General features: G+C 38.2%; 1 protein-coding gene across 1 annotated transcript in view; it reads right to left on the bottom strand.

The window, feature by feature from the left end:
• COL14A1 (collagen type XIV alpha 1 chain) overlaps positions 1–24,553 on the bottom strand; it is a 114,544-nt gene that overhangs the window by 51,590 nt on the left and 38,401 nt on the right. The window contains exons 12-23 of the mRNA XM_041407562.1: positions 24,054–24,183; positions 19,687–19,832; positions 18,232–18,361; positions 14,947–15,086; positions 13,203–13,333; positions 12,094–12,229; positions 8,979–9,111; positions 7,758–7,829; positions 6,948–7,099; positions 3,014–3,143; positions 1,840–1,962; positions 390–539 (exon numbers count right to left, since the gene is read on the bottom strand). Of these exons, the coding sequence (XP_041263496.1) occupies positions 390–539; positions 1,840–1,962; positions 3,014–3,143; positions 6,948–7,099; positions 7,758–7,829; positions 8,979–9,111; positions 12,094–12,229; positions 13,203–13,333; positions 14,947–15,086; positions 18,232–18,361; positions 19,687–19,832; positions 24,054–24,183 (1,573 nt within the window). The remainder of the gene's footprint in view (positions 1–389; positions 540–1,839; positions 1,963–3,013; positions 3,144–6,947; positions 7,100–7,757; positions 7,830–8,978; positions 9,112–12,093; positions 12,230–13,202; positions 13,334–14,946; positions 15,087–18,231; positions 18,362–19,686; positions 19,833–24,053; positions 24,184–24,553) is intronic.

The following is a 24,553-nucleotide window of genomic DNA, read 5'->3' as shown; positions in this document are numbered from 1 at the left end:
TACAAATAAGTATAAAAGTATCACAATAACAGCAGAGTTTCTGTCAAAATCTAATTTTAAATTGAGCTTTAGCTATATAAAAAGCAAATAATCTTATATATGGAGCTAGAAAAAAATACACTAAATAGACTTTTCATTAAGGAAATTTATATCTACTACTAGGCAAATATATTTTTGGATGATAAATTATATCTGCTTTATGATTCCTGTCTTGCTTACATCCAACAGAGCACTTAAAAACTTGGTATGGTCTCATAAAAGAGAGACTTTGATTTCAGGAAAACAAAGTAAAGTCTTCCACGTGAAAATTTATTCAGAGAATTGCAGAAAGCCATAGTTGTAGGGAAAACCAGCTTGTAGAGATCTGAGCAGCATGAAATCATTCTTACAGGTTTTGGCCACGCCTGTTAGGGCATCACTGAAGCCTGTTGAGTACGAAGCAAATACTTTAACACTGTACTCTGTTCCACTGAGGAGATTTAGAATGAGAATAGTATTAATATCATCCCCTACAAAGGTCTCCAGTGCAGGACCAGGAGCTGCAAAAAATGAAATAAATTAGAAAATTATTTGCTCATCCACTAAATTAGAAAAAATTACTAGTGTTCATAAAGTTACTATTTTTTGCCTTTTTTTTTTAAACCATACACAAATACAAAGACATTCTCCTCAATCCTTGCATGGAATGAAGACACAACAAACACACTTGGGAAATTCAGCAGTGGGATTCATTAAGGCAGAGCTAGACACTGGCATCTGTTAAAACCCTTTTGTTCTGCTTCAGGGACTTACTACTGCTCTAAAGAGGCAGCCAAATATCTCTCCAGTTTGATTGTGAGCCAGGACCAACAGGGGGGACAGCAGATGCCAGTCAGCACTACAGTCACTCAGGGCTTCTTATACAACAGCATCATTTAATACTGTGCAAAAATGATAATGAAAATAGAAAAGAATGAAACTTTCCCACATCAGAATTACAAACAGCTCCTTCATCACCTCCCCTAGTTGCTCTGGATACATTTCAGAAACCAGGCAGCAGTATTGTCTTTGGACAGTATTTTAGTCCCTTAATGGTCATACAACTGTGATTTGCTGCCAATAGAGCTTCTGGAAGTCTTGTGTAGCTACAAGGTACAGGCGGGCAAAGGATGCAGCACACACAAAATGGACAACGAATAAAATGTTAAGTGAGAAGAAATTAAAACCTTTTATTGTGAGGAGAAAGAAGTTGAAGAACAGGAGAATACAGAAGAGAGGAACAGGAAAAAGCAAACATAGTCTCTGAAACAGTCATGATAAAATGAAAAAACACAGACTGAAAGAGCTGGGATTAATCAGCCTTAGGATGGGAAGTCTAAGAGGAAATCTACTGCTGCCAACACCTACCCTATGCAAGGTGGTAGAGAAGATACAGACAGAATGTCTTCAGAGGCAAACAAGAAAATGTAGGAGAAAAAAGACAAATTTTGCAACATGGGAGATTTTTATCATATATTAGCAAAGACACTGACAGTGACAGTAGTCAAAAACTGGGAGAGATGCCTAGAGCAGTTTTAAAAACTCCATCCTTGGAGATATTATAAATTCAGCTGGCCAGGGTCCACTGAAACCTGCTCCAAGCTGGCCCTGTTTTGTTCAGGGAGGAAGACCAGATGATCTCCAGAGATCCTCTCCAACCTGCATCATTCTGTGATTATTAAACTTTCAAAGATATGAGGCACCAAATTTAATAACACTTTCAAAGCTGTAGCTGCAACTGATAGATTTAAGAACAAAATTTAGAGAAAGATGATGTTCAGTCAGAAATAACCCAAAAAAAAAATCAGTTTAAAAACTCACTGTTGACAGGTTTGTAGACAACTCTGTAACCCATTGTTGCTGAAGGTGGGGCATCCCAGCTGATACGTAATCTGTTGTACCACTCATCTGAGACACGTAAATTCCTAGGAGCAGACAGGGGCACTGAAAAGAAACCAAACTGGGATTTTACAAGTTCATCTCATATGAGCTTATACAGCAAGATCAAGATACGCAAATAAAAAGAGTGTGATGCCCATTACTCTCAGATTTATATGTAAAATTATCAGGATGAAACTCTTAATCAAATTCACCCTTTGTATTACTCACTGGATTAACCACAAACTTCGATCAGCAAAGAATGAATTTTTGAATTAATTCCAAAATTTGTCCCTACATTTCTTTAAAAAAATTCTTACTTTTGTTTCCTAAAAATGTAAGGTAATTTAGAGATAATTATACATTGTATAGTTTCTTCTAATCTAAGTGCACTAATGTATAAATCATGCTTTTTTGAACAATTAATTCTGTAGAATGGAATCAAAGGACTTATTTACAAGTGATTTAAGTCTCTGCATAAATAGCATTTCAATTAAGACAAATTATGTAAATTAGGAGAATACTTCAATAAAATTATACTATCATGACTACAAGTGCACAATGAAAGGATTTTTTACAATCTACAGTAGAGAGGAAGTTTAAGCTACAGCTGAGTAATCTTTTGGTACTTGGTCAGAACTCTGGAGATAATGCAATCACTTTTTATAAAAAGTTCAGCAACATTTCTAATGACCCTTAGAAAGCAATGATCTCACACAAAAGAAAATCTAACAGTACAATGGTTGGTTTGATACCATCTCAGCAGGCTTTGTTTACTTTTTTTTTTCTGTATTGGCTTGCCCTTGGTGGGCTGGTTATCAAGCATTTACCAGTTCTATTACTGAACAAGTTTCTGCAAACTCAGAGTATTTGAATATAAAATACAGCTTGTCTTTTAGAAGAAACCTATTGTTTATAAATCAATCAACTGAGATTAATTTAAAGTTCAAGTCATGTAAATCATGCAAAATAAGCCCATATTTATACTAAAATACATTCCTACAGACAAGGAAAAAAGGCTACAAAGACTAATGCACATGCTGGCCAAAGAGTAATACATGAAGAGTAATTATTCATGCACATCCTGCCCAAAGACAGGCGGAAAGTTTCTACTCACAAGTTTTGCCAGGAGCTGAGACACTGACTCCCTCCCCATCAGAGTAGACAGGGGTTACCGTAACTTTGTATTCTGTATCAGACAGCAGAGGGTGAAGCAGAAGAGTGTTTTGTCTGCCGGGCACCATCACCTGGAGGGTCAGAAAATGCAGAAAAAATCAAGCTTAATGACTACAGCCAAAGCACTTTATCTTACATGGTTTCTGACAACACATTCCACTAGCATTGTTATATAGCTTGCATTTTCAAATACTATTGATGCTCTACAGTAAAATAAAATCACTATGTTATCCACCCTTTTAACAGATCTATTGTTATACCAAAACAAAATAAAGGAAATGTTCCTATGAGATAACAGTTTTATATTAAACCTATGAGCCACTACAGGTCCATAACCCACTGGTATTGTTTGGATCATAAATACTTAAACTATTACTGTGTAGACAAAATACATCCTCTTGATGTATTTATTCTGGACATATTTAGATTTTCTGAAGCTCAGCTATAAAGGCTGATTGTTTTGTTCTCTGGAGACAAAAAATCCTCCTTCCCTGGGAGGAAGGAAAATCAGGTTATGAGATCTGGAAGCATTGAACTGAACAAGCACGATTGAAAAATGCTTTTCTTGTCTGCATCTAGTCTGGAGACAAGCAAATGAAGGTTGCAGTTTAGGAGAGGAAGAAGGATGGCATCCCACAAATACCACAGGATCCCAAACTGCCATGAAACATGGAAGATCTGCCATAAGAATCCAACCAGGCAACCTGGTAGTAAAGCAGCTGTAGAAATTCCTCTGGGCAGTTTTTGGTTCTAGAGTACATGTTTCAGCCTGCTGAACTAAGCACAGGGAAAGGTTTGCCTACAAGCAGCTAGCTCCAAAACTCTTCAATAGATTATTGTATTTTAGCCAGAGCCTCAAAAGCCAGTATCACAATAGTGGGGGCAGGAGTGCCAAGCAAAGCCTTGCAATTGCTTAAGTTGCCAAAAAACTTCAATAAAATTCAATCTCAGAGAGCCTCCAAAGTCTATATGGGAGCCACTTCCATCATATGGTATGGGCATGGTAAAAAAGAGAAACTATTCCTATGTTTCCTGGGCAGAGATCTGTGCTCTGAAGTGATGCTGTTGGAAGCAAGCCGCAAGGTCCAACGTCACATTTTGGACATTCCCTGGCCCATGGCCATTGTGTGAATCTGTCACCTGAGCCAGCAACTACACGGATTTGGCAAGAAGTTGAGTGAAGCATAAGCCCTTTAAACTGATGGGGGACAAGCAGAGAGTAGGTCTATAAAAGATTTTTGTTGTTTCAAAGAAGACTGATGCACGTGATGATGGCAAAGGTTTGAAGCATGTGCTCAAGAAAGGTCTCACCAGTTTAACACTCCAGGATACATTCAAACTACTTCTAGCTTTGGCAAGTGATACAAAGAAGGAAATTTATCTAGTGCACCCAGGTTTGAGACTTGTCAAAGTGCTTCATTCTTTGACCAAAATTGAACTTCAATCATTAATAAATGTTCTTGAAAGATTTCCACATTCCTCTTCCATACACATGCATTCAAAACACACAAACTAAGTTTCTGAAAAAACCCAATCCAATGAATTTTTTGAGTTTTTAGAACAGTGGATGCAAGCTTTGAGAACTCTCTTCTCCACATGTGCATAATCTTCCACAGATCAATATAGCTTTCAGCAGTGAGAAACATTGTTGGCTTTAAAGAAGAGAAAAAATTTGATCTCTCCAGTATGTACAGCACACCCAAGAACACACATGCAGTTTAGAGCTTGACCTCTCTGTATTCTATTACGTTTCCTAGTCCCTGATTTTCAGCCAATTGCATCAAGAATTATAAAGCTTATTAATATTTTTATGTAAAGGGAGGAGTAACTGAAACCTATATCACTGAAATCAGAGCCAAAAATCTTAAGTACTCACCACAGAACTGTCACGCTATAGCATGTAAGCCCAAATTCCACAAAACTTTTGGTTTCTGCCTAAAAAATGTACTAAGCATATAAACACTCCCCTAAAATTGAACATCTGTGTTGTTTTATTGACATCTGTTGTGCACCTCTCAGGTGCTTGAAGCCACATGGTAAAATATATTCCTTCAATTAAAATGTGCCTAATTCTAAGTGTAATCTTACATAAATCCTTTCTCAGTGAAGTATTTATGCACGTGATTCACTTCAAAGATGAAATGTGGTTAATCTGTTTGCTGAATTGTGACCACAGATAAGCCTTGAGAGTGTACTTAAAATTAAATAATTTGTGAGAAGAGAGCCAAGATACCTACCTAATCATACAGTTTTATAATTTTATTTAATGAACTTTTGATTCAGATGTAATGTCATTTTGATAGCCACAATTTTAATACCTTTCCTACAGTTTTAATTTCATGTTAACATAATAGTCATTGAATACTAAAGCAGAATGACATTTATGCTATCCAGGTGAACTAGAAAGGTGAAACACTAAATCTGGGATCTGAATTTCAGAAAATCTGGGTTATTCTCAGAACAGTACAATTTGTGCCATTATACTGTGTAAGTCTTCCACTTTATTATACGGTATACTAACATATAGTTGAGGTAAGATCAAGAGCATGTTTCCTAGTCTAAAAGATGTCACTGCACTGAAAATTCATTTTCAGGTCATAGTTGAAATAGGTGGCTAAAAAGTACATTTGCAGCAGGGTCTCATAAAAGATGAATAAAACTAAAATGGAAAAAGACAGATTCATATTTTCCTAGAAAAAAAAAATGTATTCCACTCCTTTTAATATTTTTATTGAAATATCCTGATATAGGGCTAAAAATGTCAGCTGCTAAATATCAAAAAGAATAACCCACATTTTTAAACTGCCCTATGAAAAGAAGTGACTCAAGTGGCAGACACAGAGGGAGAATGACAGGGCATATTTTCTGCATTCTGAGCTGACTAAGGAAATAACCTTGAAATACACAACTTAATCTTTTAAATGCACTTACTTGGAGCCATCCCAAAATTTTATAACAGATTTTGTGAAACACTAATAATACTACACTGCAATACTGCACTACTATACTGTAGTACAATACTACATTTTCCCCAATTTAAAAATTATTTTTTAAAAAGGCACTTTGCCTAGTTGAATTCTGAACGTATCTCAAAAATTGTGCAATGTTAAAATAATGGAGCTCAGGCTTCTTTTTTTGTTGGGAGAGTGTGTTTTGGTTTGTTTGCTATATGGTCAAAAGAGTACATGCAGTGCTCTTCATTCTTTCAAATATTTTCCAAAATCTTAATAACCTGAAATTTTTCAGTGTAGGACAAGTTTAATCTTGATCAACACATGGCATTGGAAAAATAACAAATATTCTCAGAAACTTAGATTAAAAAGTGCTGTCCTTATTGTGACATGTTCAGGCTAATGAGAAGTATGAAAACTCTGCATTTGAACTTTAATTTCATTGCTTTAGCATAAGGAGAAGAGAAGAGAAGAGAAGAGAAGAGAAGAGAAGAGAAGAGAAGAGAAGAGAAGAGAAGAGAAATTGCTGAAGGAAAACAAAAATTACTTAAGAAAATTAAGTGTCATTAAAACATTTAAGTGTCATTAACAAATAATCTCAGGATAGAAAAATGTCTAGGAGAAAAAACAAAATTAAAAATGTAAAATTCAACTTGGATGAATTAAAAAAAATACAGGGAAAAAAAAGACAGCCAGCTCCTGTTTAACTGTGAGCTCATTAAACTTTTGTGTGACTGGGCCTTGATCTGACATTCGACTGCTGCTGCCGGCAGTGCAGCACAATTACAACTTTGAGGTTCAGGCTCACAGTAATATCAGACACAGATCCTTTACTAATTGCAACAAAACTGTCATAGAAGAAGACATAATTTCTTAGCAATTATTAAAGAAGCTTGTGAAGCCAATAACAAAACTCATACAGACCATTCTTACCGCTTCCTCAGCACGGTCCCCTTCTGCAGTGAGGTAGGTCACTCTGAACTGCTGAACGCTGTAGTCAGAAATGTCCCATGTCACCCTCAGGCTTGAGGGTGTTTCATCATCTATAACAAGGTTTCTGACTCCTGTTCGAAAAACTAAATCCAGAAATATTTAATTATTATTTTCTCAATTACATTTTTAGATTTAATACCATTTTTACCCTGTGTTGATTACCACCAAGTAGCTGCAAGCTCTCCTGAAGTCATGTGGCTCTGAAGATCCACAGTGGGGCAAAACCTTATAGCTCAGTCATATATGGGCTTAATAATATAAAAACTGTAGGCACTTACTAAAATAATAGCAATCTTATACTTCTATTAACATATAATATCCCATAAAGTTCATGGAGCTTTAATATAATCCAAGCTAGAATGCTGCAGGAGAGAAATAACCCAGAAACGTTGTTCCTTAAAAGTCAGTTGTCTCATTACAGGGAAAAGAAAGAGAACACTCAAAACTAAACAAAATTCTGAAGAGTTCCCAAGCTCATATTTATGAAGGGAAAGAGAAGTTCTAGGTGAATTTTCCAAACCAGTCTCTGTACTCCTAAGTAATACCACAGGCTCCATTCAGAGTCCCCACCCTGAGCAGGAGGTTGCCCATGCAGAAGGGGATGCAGAGCAGCACAGTGACCTGCCTTCCCTTCAGGAGCATCCTCAGCAGTATCCCAGCTCTTTACCCAGCCCTGGGGGTACCTGTGGGCAGCCTCAGAGCTTTGCACTCATTTGAACTGCTGGCATTTGCTCTGCTCACCTGCTGTGCTGGGCTCAGGGCTTGGGGCGCTGGCGGTGGTCACCGCGCTGGGCACTGTGGTAGCACTTGCAGCTGAAAAATAGGATTCTGTCACTAACAGCTCAACAAAACATGGAAGTCACAGCATTCTTCTCATATGTCTAACTGAGACAATGAAACTGTGTGCTCACACCTACAAGTATCCCACACACTTCAGACATTTCAGAGACTACAAGGAAATTATTCATTTAGTTTACTTTAGGCACATATATTTGCAGGTTTAGCATTTAGATCTGCAGATAAGGCATAACCATAAACTGTATAATCAAATAAGAATGCATATATTTTTACAAATTTCTGGCTGAACTATGCACAATAGACTTCCACTTTGACCATTTGTTAAGGTTGTCAAATTAATTAAACTGAAAGTTTTTTAAGGGTATTTTACTTCTCTCCAAGTAAAAAACAGAAAGTACACTCAGCAACACTGGGAAGTGTCAGCATCCTTTAGATGGGTGCAGGCTTCTTGTTTTAACAGAAGATTTAGAATTAAGCCTGCAGTTGAATTACTAAAGACAAATAAATTTTAGAATTTACCCCTATGAAATAAAGTTGTTTACTTATCCAAGTAATTATCAATAAAAAGAGAATAGAGCAATCTTCCTGAAATACAGGCCACTGTTTTGATAATAAACTATAAAATAAGCTGGACATGATTCTCAAGTTTTATCTTTGCTACTTTCATGTCAATGCCACAGGAGGTCTGTGTAAGCGTTTTGGACCATTATTTCAGCCAAGAGTGAATTCATCTCTAGTGACTATAAATACATAAATAAGAAAAGAGTATATTGAAAATGCCAAACAAATTAAATTACTATAAATTATTTACTTTAAAACATTTAACACACATCCCTTCCAAAATCTGATGTATCTTCTCATAAGGAACCCTGTTCAAAGACTAAGTATTAAAATGTAGGATGGAAGAATATCTACCCAGATCCAAAGGTTATTAATACCACAGCTCAGAAAAAGAGCCAAACCATTATTTTGATTCAATGCCACCTATCACATAATATTAAACAGGAAAAGCAAAAACTAGTCAGCAAAGCCCTGGTGCTAAACCACCACATTCTTCAATATTAAAGCTACCCAAGATGAGAAATATGTTCTATATATAAGATATATGCTTCAAGTTTAAATCACTTAAATATTTTTTTAATTGCAATCAAGAGTTTGTCTTACATGTAGCTCCAAGAATAGCAACAACTTCGCTTTCACTTTCGTCATCAAAAACTGCCAGCAGAGAAACTTCATATTCTGTGTCAGGCAACAGACCCTCTATAACATGACTGTCTGCATCTCCATTTATGACCACCTAAGTTACACAGCAAGATTGAAGAGTATCAGTTCAGCATCTGATTATTTTACATGAATTGACTGAAATGAAAGAATGAAAATAGATTTTTCCTTTAAAATAAATGAAATCTACACTCAGATCTGCCCAAAAATTTACTACTACCACAGAGTACGTCTGGAAAAAACACTTAAGAATATTTAAAATGTATAGTATTATGCTTTCACCAACAGCTATTTAATTGCTAAAGCTGACCATATGCTTTTTTTTTAATCACTACAATTCAAAACATTTATCAATAAAAACAACATAGCAGGACAGATTAACTTCAATTCATATTTCTACTATTCAAACATTGTTATGACAAATGCATTCAGTATCTGCCCTGCCTGGAAAAAGGCTGTTTCAATACCAGAACTGTAATCTCAGTTATGGTTCCAGACTTCTGAATGGAACTTGAAGGAGCATTGTGCTTCAGATTTGAGGGTTAGGAGAGATGTGCTGATGATTAGTTTGCTATATGGTGTGAAGTTTTAAATAGTAATTTTCCTCATTTTTAGCTATGACAGCAGCAGAAGATTGACGTGCAATGTAAACTGTAAGCAGGTTTCACTTCAGATTTTTGTGTGTTTCATTTATTTCATTGGAAGGGATCACCAGATGGGGAGGAGCTGGAACAAAAGGGACTATAAAACAGAAGGTACGGGAGCCTGAGCACTAATTCTGGTGAAATGGGCTGGCCAGTTTTGGGAATAGTTTTCAGGTTACACAAACAGACACTACAACGAAACAACCTTTCTCTGGGTTAACACTGACAAGTTTTTAAAGATGGTTACAGTTTACTCAACATCAAACTTAGACTTATAATGGAAATCAAACAACAGACATGTCCTGTGTAAATTCTGCCACTGAGGTTTGCAGAAACAGTGAATCACACTTCCTTCTTTCAGCTGCCACAGGAGATTTCCTGAGTTGGTCCTGGGGAAAAAGGACCCATAACACAATTGCAGACCTACTGAACTCAAATGCAGAGAAAAACAGAAAGAAATTAATTGGGGCCATGTCTTCTACAACTATGAAGTTGTAGGCATCCCATGCTACACACTTTCTGGCACAGATATCCTTAGGAAAATTTCAGGAATAAGCTTTGAGTGAAGCTAGCTGTATACTAAGTAGGTGCAAGTAATGCCTTTCTTTTCAGCTCCCCAGTGCCTCTAGTTGTGTATCAAATCATTATAAAATATCTGTGCATAATTGCTCTCTCACAAGTAACTTTGGCATACTTTCTGAAGCATCACTTCCTTCCCCCTCCCCTCTTAGCTACAAAAAACAAAAGAAGTGCTGAACTTTCAAGTGGGCAGGACAAATAGCAGCAACACGCGCACAAGTACAACATTCTCTACTGTAAGCTAGAAATAAAAGGTTCCCCTTACATTTATTCTGGCTTTTTAGTGCTAACACCTGACTGCACTTCAGCAGGGTGGGATGAGAGGTGTGTGATTAACCACTGTCCCCTGACCCCTCTCAGCTAACTGGCAAGTTGGGTCTTGGGAGGAAGAAGGAGGGAGTGCATGTCCTTTGTCTGCATGACTGATCACTTAGCTGGGAAAGAAGCTTAAAGAGGCAGCAGCCTGGAGGTATTGTGCTTTCCTAGGCCTGACCCCATTAGAGAGGTCATGCAAGGAGAAGGAGAAAGCAGCTCGGGCATCTTTAATGTTTCAGCATTCTAAAATATTGGAGCCTCCAGCAGTTCTCTGTGAATACAGTGAACAAGTAGAACCTTAGCAGTTCAAATATTTCTTGATAATTCGTTCTCACACTGAAAGAATACAGATACCTCAAATCTCACTCAAAAATGTGACTTGAGGGCTTTCACTGGCAGCTACTCACTGGAACTGAAATAGAAACAAATGAGTTCATCTACTGCAGAAGAAACTGCTAGTGGATGACCTGTGTCCACTCACTCATCTGCCAACTCCTTCTTTTCCCTGCTCACTCCTCTAATTTCTCTCTTTCTTGCATGACTACCTCTCACTAGGTGAAAGAGAGGAAAAGAATTAGGCTAAGCTAAATTTAAAGAAAAAATTACACATAACCTAAGCTATAATGACTGTTTTCTGCCCTTATGGATGACAAAATAATGCATGAAACCCAGGGCCAGGTGGGAAATGTCATTTTTTCCCCCTGAGTTCTGTACCCAGATAAACACTTTGCAGATGTGGTCTCCTCACACACTGTTGATGCCAAGAGAGAAAGATGTTTGAGAGTCACTAAAGACTGAGAAATAAAAAAGATGCCAAATAATGAGTTAATAAATGAAGAAAAAGAGGAAATGAGATAGACTAGGAAAATTTGGGAAAGCAGAGAAAGTGTCTGTCTTTCTACTTCGAAAAAGAAAATTAAAAAGGAGAAACTAAAGAGATGAAAATAATTTAAAAATTTAGACTGATGGAAAGGGTACTATGGAAAAGGTGTACAAGGGCTTAATGCAAAAAATACAGCATGAGAGGGGGAAAAGAGAAAACATAAAGAGGAATAGATGCAAAATCTAATAAATTAACTATGTGTACACTTTTCCCTTTATAATGTAACTTAATAAGGCTTCAGAGGCAATTTTACTGTGGCCAGCACATTAGACAAACTTGGAGCTTTATCTGAGGATATCACTACTTGGCACAGCTACCATGTACATCATCTTTACATCAAAGAGAAGAACATGAACCTATAAAAACTGAAGCGGCCCCAAACAACAATGCTAGTTCCAAGGCTGTTGACACATTACAGATTAGATTTTGACTATTCACAAAATATCTCTTTTTTCCCTATTTCCTCTTCAGAAAAAATCTGGAATATTGGTTTGATTTTTGTTTAGAGAGCTTTGCAGTGGGGTAGATTTTTCTGTAAGTCAATTGGCCATATTTACTTAGCAAATGTTGCTGCATAGTTGTCCACAGAATGGAATTCTCCCTTCATTTCACCCCTCAGGATGTCAGGGCAACTTACCTCCTCAGACTCCCCCCCATCCAAGGGAATCCATGCCAATCTGTAAAAGGCAATATCTGATGAGGTGGGCTTCCAGCTGACCCTGAAGCTATCTGTTGATACTTCATCAATTTCCAAATGCTGGGGAGCTGGAACTCTTTCTGGAAAATATTACACACAAGAAAAGTGAGAGTGAGTTATGCTCTGACACTTCCATAGATGGCAACATCAGGCACAGGCACACACCATTTTACTTGCAGTTTCTTAAAACATTATAACATGGGAAGCAGACACCAAAGGCACCACAGAATTCTTTACCCACTTATTTGTCTTAAGGACGTAGTTCTGTAGTTCAAGGAAGGGAATAGACTCTTTATTCTAACTGGACAGGCCTCCTTGTCCTCTCTCCACTGAAGGAACTGCATGCAGCCCTAAGTCCATCTCCTTTGCTCAGAGCTCTGTGCACGAGGCTCTTTTCTTGTACTCAAAGCCAAGTCCCAGTCTCTGCCCTTTCCAGACTCTGTGTACATTTCCGTTTGCACTTTGCATGTGTCAACATCTTGCTCCATACATGCATGCTCTTCCTTCCTCTTCCACCTCATCCTTCTCTTTCCTCTCCTTCCTCCTTTCTTTTCCCATTGTTCTTGGAAAGCATTGATATGTGTCATCAGCCATTTGTTTAATGCAGAACTACAGTTACAGAAACTGTAACTGTGTTAAACAAACTGCAGGAACTTTGAATCTCTTATATTTTCTCCTTTTGATATGTATATAAGGTATGTATGTATATAAGGTTCTACCCACTAGTGTCTGGACAGTCCAGTGGTTAAATGTATGATTCAAAACTCATCACACTTCATCTGGAGATACAAATGCCATCACACTGAATAATGCTTCAGAAAGCTGTGGAGATGTTTTCATGATGTCAAGAGATTACTCATGTGAGTAAAGAGGCAACTGGCCCCATAGTAAGGGAGCAAAGAAGCCAAGAGCAGCAATGAAAATAACAGAAAGCATTCCATATATTTGAATTCACAGCCAGAGACCTTTGCTGTAACTAATCTTACTTTCCAGTAACACAAGAAAGTATAAAATTTCTTCTTGGAAAGCCCTCAGAAGTTCAGCAATACTCACTTGTGGTAAAGCTGCCAGTAAGTGGTTCAGATTGTCCCTCATCATATTGGGAGAAAAGAGCAACAGTATACTCTGTAAGGGGTGCCAAACTTTTCAGAGTATGGGTTGAAACACGACCAACTTCCACCTAGAGAAAGCATAATTTTCAATAGATATTGACTATATAATACATTATCAGTGTGTGACATTCTTCTGGTAATAATGATACAGAAGGAGTATGTCGTGCAATTAGTAGAGAAATTCAGTGAAACTATGAACAAGTATAAACTCAGGTCCATCAAAACTGACAAAACCAGTTGTAATAGACAAATTACAAAAAAATGAAAATTTTGCATTTATGGCAAACCATGAAAAAGGAGAATTCAGCCTTGGTAAGCCTAGCTGTTCAGCTACCATCAGCACTGCATGTTCAGGAACCCAGAAGGGGAAGGAGCTTTTTGGGCTACCAAACCTAACCTCTTATCATGGACAATCACTGCATAAAACCCTTATGTTTAACATTTGTCAAGAGACAGATGAGAGTTTTGTCTGGTCTCTCTCCAGGCTGCAGTTAAGTGACTTTGTCAGGGACATAAAACTCAAAGTTGTATAAACACTTTATCACTCCAACTATTCAGTGCCACATTAGCTCAGCACCGCAGGGAAAATGCTACCAGTGCAGAGCAAACAAGAACATGCCACCTGTTCTTTGAACAAAGGAAAAGTGAACTGAACATTCACTCACATTACAAAGTACACTACAATGAGCCTGACATGTTCAAATACCACTGTGACCAGGACACTCAGGCATATTATCTATATTAAGGATAATCAATAGGAAGAGGTCAAATGATTTCTAATTTAAATTTTAAGGGACCTAGCAGAAAGAAAAGAAACAAAACATTGCATAGGTATGCTCCCTTCTAAAGCTGAGAGCCATTTCTTCAGGTTCAATACAAATATTCCGCTTTATACAGATGAAAGGCCAGATATGTCCCAGAAGAAACAATTACAGGTAACTACCATTGAAGACTTCTTTTTCTTGAGGGCCAAGTTACCTATGACAACTTATTTCCTAAGGAACCTGGACTGTTTTAATAATCAAACACACTTACTGCATTTTTTTTTAAATGTGTATTTCTAAAAAAAAATTATTAATATTTTAGTATGAATCATTCCATCCCATTATGCATTCTATCACAGAATTCATGCTGCTAAAAGGTATTATAAAGCACCCTTGGTAACAAGGCAGAAATAAATACTGCAAATTATTAAATAAAAGAGTCTAAGTTAGAACATCTTGGTATTGCCTCAGCACTCTGTTCAAGCCAAATCCTGTTTCTAGAGAGTTTCAACACAAAATTAAAGCAATAAATATTGAGAAAATGTGGCAAAGCCTTCAGATGGTCTTTTTGAATGATCTTGAGCCCATGATAAGTGATACATCAAAAGTCTTATCTGAACTGAATCAAGAGTAAATATTTCCATACTACACATTTAGTCAAGACCCTGCTCCTAGCAAACCCCTGACACCTGGTCTCCCTCAGTTTATGTACCCCCAGCTGCTCAGAGTACTCTCCCCCAGACACACATACATCCAACTTCAAGCAAACTCTTATTTACACCAAGTTTCAGAATTCTCTTGCAAATCTTTTTTTAGAGCTTGCATGGTAGCTTTTTTTCATAAACATTATCCCTAATAATTACAGAAGTTTGGGAAGGTTTGAGACTGCTTAAGGGAAAAGTGTTGCTAAAATTTACCTCATTGGTTTCTGTTCCGTCTGTTTTGACGTACATGATGCGATAGCCATTTATGTTTTTGGAAGCAGGATCCCAGGAGAGCTTGGCACTATTGTGTCCAACATCAGAAAATTTCAAGTTTGCTGGTGGACTTAGAGGCACTTGAAAAGAAAAGAGGTAAAACCATGAAAGTGATCCCAGGTTTTAGCTGTGAAATTTTTCATGTCTTAATAACAAATAGTATGTTTTTCATTAAAAATTTATATCACCAGTATTTCTATTCAAAGGCCTACATTAATGGCACTACAAAAGTACTTAAAGGCAGGTAAAAGGGTTTAGCTCTTTACTGAAACAGAGCCTCCAGAAATGTATCACAACTGATACTGAAAAAGAAGTTATGATGTTGTTCACTGCAGATATCATAGCAAGATCTCGCCTATAGAACACTTGCAATAGATTTGGGGTTGTATTTGTGAATTAATTTAATTCAGCTAGCACTTCATCCTATACACATTTGGTTGTCATGTGTATCCCAGCAAAAATACTTCATGACAGTAGAATTTGGGCAAAAACTTTTCTGAATCCTAAAAGATCTTGATATAAAGGTAAGTTTGTCCAAAATGCATAACCAGCTGAGGTCTCTGCAGATGCTACTTTTTACCTCTGTCCACTCTTTCTGTTAGGAAACCTTAGCTGTTTCTCAACAACAATCCCAGTTAAAACCTTACTTTTATTCTAGATATTCCCTGACTGTCACGAGCTGAAGGAAAATGAGGTCATGCAAGAGACAGTCTCAGATTACACCCACGTCTCTGTCACACCACAGAAAGCAATTTGTGCTGTCTGTTACTCTCAGCAGTAGGTTCTGTATTAGTCCAACATCTGCTACTTTCCTCTGAATTATAAAACCTTTCTCCATCCATTCTGCCTTCACACACACACTCCTCACCAGTCCACGTGGACAGATAAATATCAGCACTTCAGAAGCTGCTTCCCTCACACAATAGCACCTGGGAAAAGTCAAAGATTTTAAAGGCCTCATATTTTCTGTGAGATCTCTAGCCAGGCCATTTATCAATCCAGAATCTGCAACCAGCTTAGGAACAGTGAAGTCAACTTGGCTCTGAGAAAAGAGAAGACGGGAACACACTGGAACTGTAGCAGATGGGTTTGCCACACATTCTGGCATTCAGCATATTCCTCTGGTGAAGGGAGTATCATGTGCTGGCTTTCCTTTCTACTTTCTGTCAGTCATGAAATGCACTTCATTCCACCATCCAGGTCATACAAGAAAACACGTCAGTCTCAGCTCCTTCCTCTTGGAGCCACCTCCTGACAGCATTGCTCTCAACCACAGTCCTGGTGCCAGACTTACGTGGTATTTACAGACAGTCTTGGATGAATCCTGGCCCCAAAATGAAACTACACCCTAGAATGAGCTTGCTAAGCATGTTTCTGTTTGGCATAGGGAAGGTTTTGCTACAGTAACCAAGATGATAGAATGAGTAGAATATTATTTACTAAACACAGATTATTAGATTATGCACCTAATACTACAGCATATTTGGCAGATGACTCTTCAGGCATATATATGCTCCAGAAACAAAATACCAGGGAGCCTATTTCTTAATTGTAAGTCATAAATAATCACACTGAAAGAAAAAAAAAAAAAGAAAGAAAAAAGAAGCTTAAATCAGATTCTGGATGGTTAAGGCATTACTGTTAAACACCAACATGTGGGACAGGCATAATCACCAGGAGCTTTCTCCCTCCCAGACTGCCCCACTGCCTGATTCATCTAAGCCTGCTAGCAGAGGGGTTTATTTGAATAGCTGCATGACAGAATCCATCTTCTTTCAGTCCTATAGACCAGAGATGGCTGCATTGTGTCATCCTAAAAAGAAATTAAGGTTTCAGAGAAGTGAGGCTTTTTTTTTTTTTATTCTGGTCTAGTAGCAGCTGTAGTGATGATGGCCTGACTAACACACGTTACAAGGTTCTGTGATCAGACAGTGGTCATGAAAGCTCAGCTTGTACCAATGTATCTGGAATTTGTATGTGATCTTCCATCCAATATGTTAGCCAGGTTTAGAGCTCTGTATTCTCCAAGATTCTCCATATGGTATGAAGTGAATAGAAGCTGGCATAGTCAAAAAGTACATAAACTACTGTTTAGGAGAAATGAAAATCTGATACTGGATAGATATTGGCCAAAGGCCAGGGTGGGAGATACAGGCAGGGGGGCTGTGCAAGATGAGGAGACATAGACAGAGAAAGGTAGGGAGGGATAAGGAGCCAAAGATTTGATTCTCTTTGTTGGGAATCTTCTACACTCATTTCAAATTTACAAACATGCCCAAGTTGCAGGAGTTTGCTACTGGAACTTGTCTGTCCACCACTGTCCTCCTAGAGGAGACACAGCAAACACCATTCCTAGAGCTTCTTCCACGACTGCTTGCTGACCTTACAAGGAATTGCTCTGGGGTTTATTTTCCCTAGCATTCACATGCCTGAACTTCTCTCACTTATTAAACGTAAGTCACTTTCACCCTGACCGGGTTACTCATGCCAGGAGCACAAAAAAAGAGGATTCACTCACTCCCCTGCTGGGAGCAATAGAGATGTCACTGAACACAGTCCCAGAAATGTCCCAGAAGCACAATTACTTATTTTCAATTCCTTTGTCTTCCAAAGGCTGGAGCTATTTAGAGAGCTGACATACAGTCTGTATAGTTTGCAGAGGACAGAATTTAGCTGGCAAAATGCTTGCTGCTTATTAAAAACACACCATCTATCATGAGTGCACAGGCACTTTCCAACCCTCCATATACCAGATGTTAGGCAGCAGGGGTTGGACAGAAATCTTCTCTTTGCTTCTTCTCTGTCTGTACTACTACTGAGCCAGAGGAATGACTTTCTCCATATGAGCAGGCTCACACATACACCTGGTTTTCTAGCTAGAGGAGCCTAAACAGAGCATGTTTCTGTTTTCACCATGAAGGTCTATGTGGTGACCTTCATTCACCTTCAGCAAGTTCAGAAAACTGTCAGGAATTTAACCAAGATTAGTGGGGGCATCCATAGCACCACTACCAACGAGAGAGACAAGTTCACAATCCTGTTGCAAAACGAAGCAGGTTTGTAGAAATCCTCAGTCTTTGTAAATTGAGTATCCACAGTGAGAAACTTATGTAAAGAGCTTGCCCAATTGCTCAAATCAGATAATCAGAGGGTTGCTCTAATATGTGCAAAGACCATTCTGAAGTTTTGTTAACATTGAAGTGAATACAGATTTGAGCTACCTACATGTAGTTTCTTGTCCTGTGAGGGGATCACTAGCTTCTTCTCCAAACATGGCATAAACTGTGACTGTATATTCTGTGTTTGGCAATAGTCCATCCAGTTCAAGATCTGTTGACGTCTCCCCAATTTTTATCTAAAAACACCATGAATCAAAAAAGATACATTATTTCTGAATTACCTTATAATGAAGAATCATATCAGTTAAATACTTGAAATTAGATATATGATCAAATTTTCTGCTGAGCATTTGTCCGACACTCTGCCTGCAGTGCTTTGCCCAAGGTTTTGGGATTTTGCACAATAATTAAAAGGTTAAAACTTTCCAAAAGCCGTAAGCCAACACACTTAAAAGGACTTTAAAAAAGACTAATCACATTAGCAATGATGAAGTATGCCTCTCCAGAATGAGCAGCTACTAACGCATTTTCCCATCTACCTTTTCTTATTCCCACTCCCATCTACACTTTGGTTCATCTTCAGTCACAAATCTGAAAATCACATGAACTCATTGGAGGAGTTGATTTCTATGTACACTGAGGCTCAGATTTGTTGCTATTTGTATCATTTTCCTTTTCCACCTCTTTACGGAATAATATACTCACATTAACATGGACTGTACTTATTTCTTTGGGGTAAAGCTCAGTCCTCCTGAAGCAGCCAGTTCCCGAGGAGGCCCCACTTTTAACAGAATTACGTGCTCACAGGCACTGCTTTGGCAGTGAGCACAAGTCTGTGCTGGCTTTCAGCAGCTTCATGCCCCCTCCACAAGCTCACATGCCCCTGCATGCTTTATAGTGCTTTGCTTGAACACAGATATTGTACATAACCTTGATTACACATATATAAACTTGAGTGTAGCAATTTTTAAATCCTAGACCAGAAGTTCCATTGGTTTTACTATGTTAGTGACAGAACACTGGACTTTACCTTGTCCCCACTTCTTTTCCTTGGAAAGAATGTCTTCTAAAATCACTTTTGATGAAAAGTGATTTTAAAGACATTTAAAGATAAAGGTTGAAGAGAATGAAAAGAAAACCAATGACAGTTTTGTTTCAGACCTACAAATTTTACTTACATTTAAAGGTCCTGATAAGAACAAACACTAAATTTCATATTTTTCTGCTGGCACACTTAGGAGATATCTTAGTTTTACTTGATTTTTTTTTTGAGTGTTAGTTCTATATGACAATACAATATCACTTTATATAAAATTTCAAGAGAGTCACTTAAATTCAGTTAAATTTGTTGCATTTTTATGTCAGTGACATAGAAATAACCAACTGGCACTTGCACTTTATTCATAGCCTGTGACACATACAATACTTAATCAAGTCATGGGAAAAAAAACCAGTATTTGCTGATCACACTGGATGTTAAAAAACATGTACTAGTTTGTTCTTTAAAAGACTGATTTTTTTTTTAATTAACTGCTATTCAAATGAAAGCACAATACATCACCTCCTTCTCATCTGCTGCCAATCCTTCTGTGAGGGGAGCATAGAGGATCATGTACCCTGTGGCACCCAGCACCCCGTTCCACCTCACCCTCATGCTGCTCTGGGACACGTCGTACAGCTGCAGATCCGAGGCCATAGGCAAGGCAACTGCAGTGCAACAAGAGACAGACACTTCAGTTCTCTCACTTGGACAACCAGCTGTTCTTCAAACAGTTTGGTTTTCCCCAGGAAACACACAGGAATGTGGCTGTCTCCAGCCACAGAAGTGCTGAGTGTATCCTACATTTAAATAGGATCTAATTGACAAAAGAACTCAGAATCAGAGAAACAAGGAAATGTTAACCCAAACCAATTCCAATACCAGGGAAGATTTATGCCTCACAAAGCATTTCAGCATGGTTGCTATTAGGAACCAGTAGCAGTTTTAAGGGGTGGCTCTTTCAGGGAGTAGTTCCCAAACCAGAGTGTGACTGTGACAGGCCCCAGAAAAACCCTTGGTGAGCACACTGCATAGATCAAAATATTTTGGCTGTAAACAATTGTCTGTTTAAGACCTGGATTCTCCAAACTGGCACCAAGGCCTGTATCAGTGGGATTATGCAAATATGGGTAAGGTCATCCATTGCAAATCATGGCAAATGCTACCCTGGAGAGGGAGAGTAGGGTGAGTGAAATTCAAACAATATGAGGAGATTTACTTGGGGATTTAAGGCACTGATACCAGAACACAGTACCAATCTGGGTTTCCAAATGTTTCTTTGCATTTCTGTAACTCTTCAAAAACTCTTCTTTTTGCACTTTCCTGGTTGTCCTCACTTTATTCATCTCAAGGAATAATATCCCATGGCCTCCCCACTGCTGGTACACCACTGAAGAATCGCACCAAAATATTCAGGCATGAATATGGAGAAATATTCAGGCATGAATATGGAGAGATATGAAGGAACTTCAACTTCTCCTTTGAAATTTATACATTGACAATAATCCCCAAAATTACTGGAATGGCCTGAAAAAAAGAGAAGGCAGTTGCTAACTGATACAAAATCTTTCCTATTCGAAATTCTGAAGAATCTGACCTGCACACAAATATTCAGGAACAAATTCTAATTTCAGTCACAGAGCTTCTCTGGACTCCTTGTCCAAGTTGGTACCTCCAAGTACATCTCTTACATTATGTTCAACAAGCTCTAACAGAACCATGGCAGCCTCATCCTTTCTCGTTCATTGAGGCTGTTCACTCAGTTTGTCATTCATGTCTCTAAACAGTGCCAAAACTTCAGCCCAGGCTTCTCTTGAGGTTTCCACTTCCAGGTTAATCCCACTACCCCTCCAAACCTTTTTCAATCTATCTCCATCCAGTTTAAAACCTTGTTCTTGCATTTATTTATATTCCCATGAATTCTCGCAATTTCTCTAATTACAGGGAGAAATTACCCATGATCATTTCCAAATGTACTTCAGTCTCCTTGCTCAGAGCTCCACTGACACTTCTGATACCCACAGCAAGGAATTACATATTGAGATATCCTGAAGTCACCTTGCACCACGTTGTCTCATTCCTATTCAAACTGCCCCAGGGTCACAGTGAGAGTATCCATCACCTGTTCTTCCCCTTATTTTGAGTCCAAAAAACCTATAGGAAAAGTGCCCTCCAACTATAACTTTTGACTTGCATTTTCACTCTCAACAGGAACCTGCAGATACTCCGACAAGAGGTGACTGGAAATAAAATGTGATGTTTTCTAGTGGAATTTTCAACCAAAGAGCTCAGAATCTCAAATATAAATATTGAGTAGATAATGCTGGTTTGCATCTTGGACAGTTACCAGACTATCCTAATATTCAGGTAACATAGGAATAAATTAAACCAACTAAAACCATCTGGAATAAACGAAACCATCTGGAATAGGTTAAACCAGGTAAAAAAATATTTTTAGCAAATTAATATCTGAATTAATTTCATATTTATTTCAATTTAGAAGTGACTATGAAATCATAAAACTTTCTACTTATCTGTACATTATGCATCTGTTTAGATTTCACATACCTGTAAACTATATAAACAAATGCAATTGGTGACTATTTTAATCTGTAAGTATCTCTCACACAGGCAGGAACATAAACTACAATTTTCCATAATTCTCCATAAGAATAGTAAAAAAAATACTTTAAAATTGCAGGTATGTTTAGCATGTGGAGTGATTAACACTTGCACATGTCAGACTATTACTTCCAATACACTATCAAAGACAGCTGTAAAAAATACTTGATGCTGCATGACCTTAGGGTGTGATCTGATCAAATCTCTGAAAGCCAACAGGGCTGGGCTCCGTCAGAACTTGACTGGGTGACTTCAAAGGAATACCAGGTGCAATACAAAACAATCCTGTTGGCTGAGTTTGTGACTGTTCTCTAAGCTTCAATAAATCAAACAGGTCCTAACACTGCCTCATGGGGTATAACATGGCAGGAGATGACATTCTGGGGGACTGAGACTAAAAGAAAAGTCTAAAATAATTTTGTATGATTCTATTTTGTTTTCAGATTGAGGAGCTTAGCACTGACATAGAATCAAAGAACCACCAAGGATGAAAGGCACCTCTTGAGGTCATCTGGTCTAATGAACTTCCCTGTTCTGTCAGGTTCAGATAAAGCAGGTTGCTCAGAACCTTGTCCAGTTGGGCTTGAAATATCTCCAGACATGCAGACTTCACAACCTCTCTGGACAACTTACTCCAGTGTTTGACCACCATTACAATAAAACTGTCTTTTCTTCTGTTCTAATTTAATTTCATGGGCTTTTAATTTGTGCCTATTGGCTCTTGTCCTGCTAATAAGCACCACTGAGAAAAGTCTGGCTCACTCCTCTTCTTCACCTCCTCACATCAGGGATTTGACACATTGACAAGATCACCTGAGCCTTCTCTTCTCCAGGCTGGGCAGTCCAGCTGTCCCAGACTCTCATGAAAGATGTGCCAAACCCTTAGTCATCTTTACAGCCCTTCACTGAAGTCACCACAGTAAGTTCACATCTCTCTTGTGTTGGAGAACCCAGCACAAGACCAGGCATCCAGGGATGGCCTCATCAGTGCTGAGCAGAGGACAAGAATCATCAGCTTCCTAAATCTGCTGGCAAACATTTTCTAAAGCAATTCAGAAGGCTCTTGGCCTTCTTTGTGACCAGGGTGCTCTTCTGGTTCACAGTCAGTTTTCTGTTTACCAGGACCCCCAGGTCCTTCTCTGCAGAGCTCCCTTCCAGCTGGGCACCCCTCAGTGTGTAGTGACACATGGGGCTGTCACTCATGAGGGTCAGGACTTTGCACTTCCCTTTTTTGAAATGCATAAGGTTAAACTTGTTTTCCTCTTCACACTGCTTGCCAGATTCAGCTCCAGGTTGGTCTTGGCTTTTCTAAACTTACCCCTGCAAGATCAGACAGCAGCTTTATACTTTTCCTGGGTCTCTTCTTATACATCACTTATACATTTCTTTTTGATGTCTGAGTTCTGTTACAAGCTTCTTGATTATCCATTAAGCCTCCAGCCAGCTGGTTACCAACTGGCCATAGGGACCTTTCCTGAGCTTGTAGGATGTGATCTCCTCTCCACCATCAGTTCTTCTTTGTTTCTATGTATGAGCTGCAGCAGAGCACCTTCTCTTGCTGGCTCCTTGATCACTTGGTTCAGGAAGGTGATAAAGCACTATAGAAATCCTATAGATTCCTTGAGCCCTGCTGCTCTGTTCTTTCAGCAGATATCAGTTATTGATATACCACATATGGACTCCTTGTTTCCTAGTCTGAACTATAAAGTTACTCTTTACTTCCTAATATTTTCACATTTACTAAAAAACCCCTGCACTTTGTATACAAATACATTAAACTGTAAATGTATTAACTCTTACAATATCCCAAGGCATCATTTTACAGAGAGAAAATAATTAAATCATTGAGAAAGAAACTTACAGAGTTACCTTGCAATCTTTGGCACTGGTGGGAATCACATGGAGGTATTTTAGTTCCCACCTAAATTTCCACTCATCAGATCATCTCCAGCTACAAATCTAGTTTGTAAAACTTGGTTCCACACCCAAAACATAGGAATGTTCTAATTTAGGGTTCAATACAACCGACTTCAAAGTTCAGCCCAGAGATAAAACCTTTCTCAGTGTTTAAATATCCACAGAGCATTCGGACTTAGGAGCTTGGCTCAGAATTATTAAAACAAAATTTAATTTAAGGCAAATGCACTACAATAAGGTAAATTGAAAAAGACTCCCTTCTGTGTTTATTTCTCACAAAGACTAATGCCTGCACAGTCTGACCAAATGCAGACAGTCAAATCTGCAACAAGCACACCATGGATACTCACGCGTGGTTTCCGTCCCACGGAGGCCCTCACTGGCAGCGTTGGAGTAGATAGCAAACACGGCTATCTGGTACTCAGTTAAAGACATCAGGTTTTTCAGAACTGCTGTTGATTCACTTCCATCTACCACAACCTGTTTAAAAGAAAATTTAACTAAATATGCATAAAGCAAACAATATTACCATCAAATCAATCCCTCTTTCAGGCAATTTTTGCACTGTACTAAAGTTTGGTTCATGCCATGTTTATATACAGTAAAGTATCTGAAAAGAACAGCAACCATATACATAGTCCAAATGTTTATCTGCTATAAATATCCATTCAGAACAAAGGAAGAGTTTAGCTGAATAAAGTGTATGGGATACAGTTTAAAGATGTGTACCTGGCACTTTTTGATATAATATCATCATAAATATTCCTTTAGTACTACATATATACACACACAGAGAGAGTACTCCAAAATTCCAACAATACATATCCATCCTAAGCTAGTTTCTAGTGCA

This window comes from Onychostruthus taczanowskii, unplaced genomic scaffold, assembly GCF_017590055.1.
Source record: "Onychostruthus taczanowskii isolate IOZ18803 unplaced genomic scaffold, ASM1759005v1 scaffold27, whole genome shotgun sequence".
NCBI classification, from domain to species: domain Eukaryota; kingdom Metazoa; phylum Chordata; class Aves; order Passeriformes; family Passeridae; genus Onychostruthus; species Onychostruthus taczanowskii.
The sequence above is the reverse complement of the archived record's forward strand: the minus strand, read 5'-3'. Positions and strand labels throughout refer to the sequence as shown.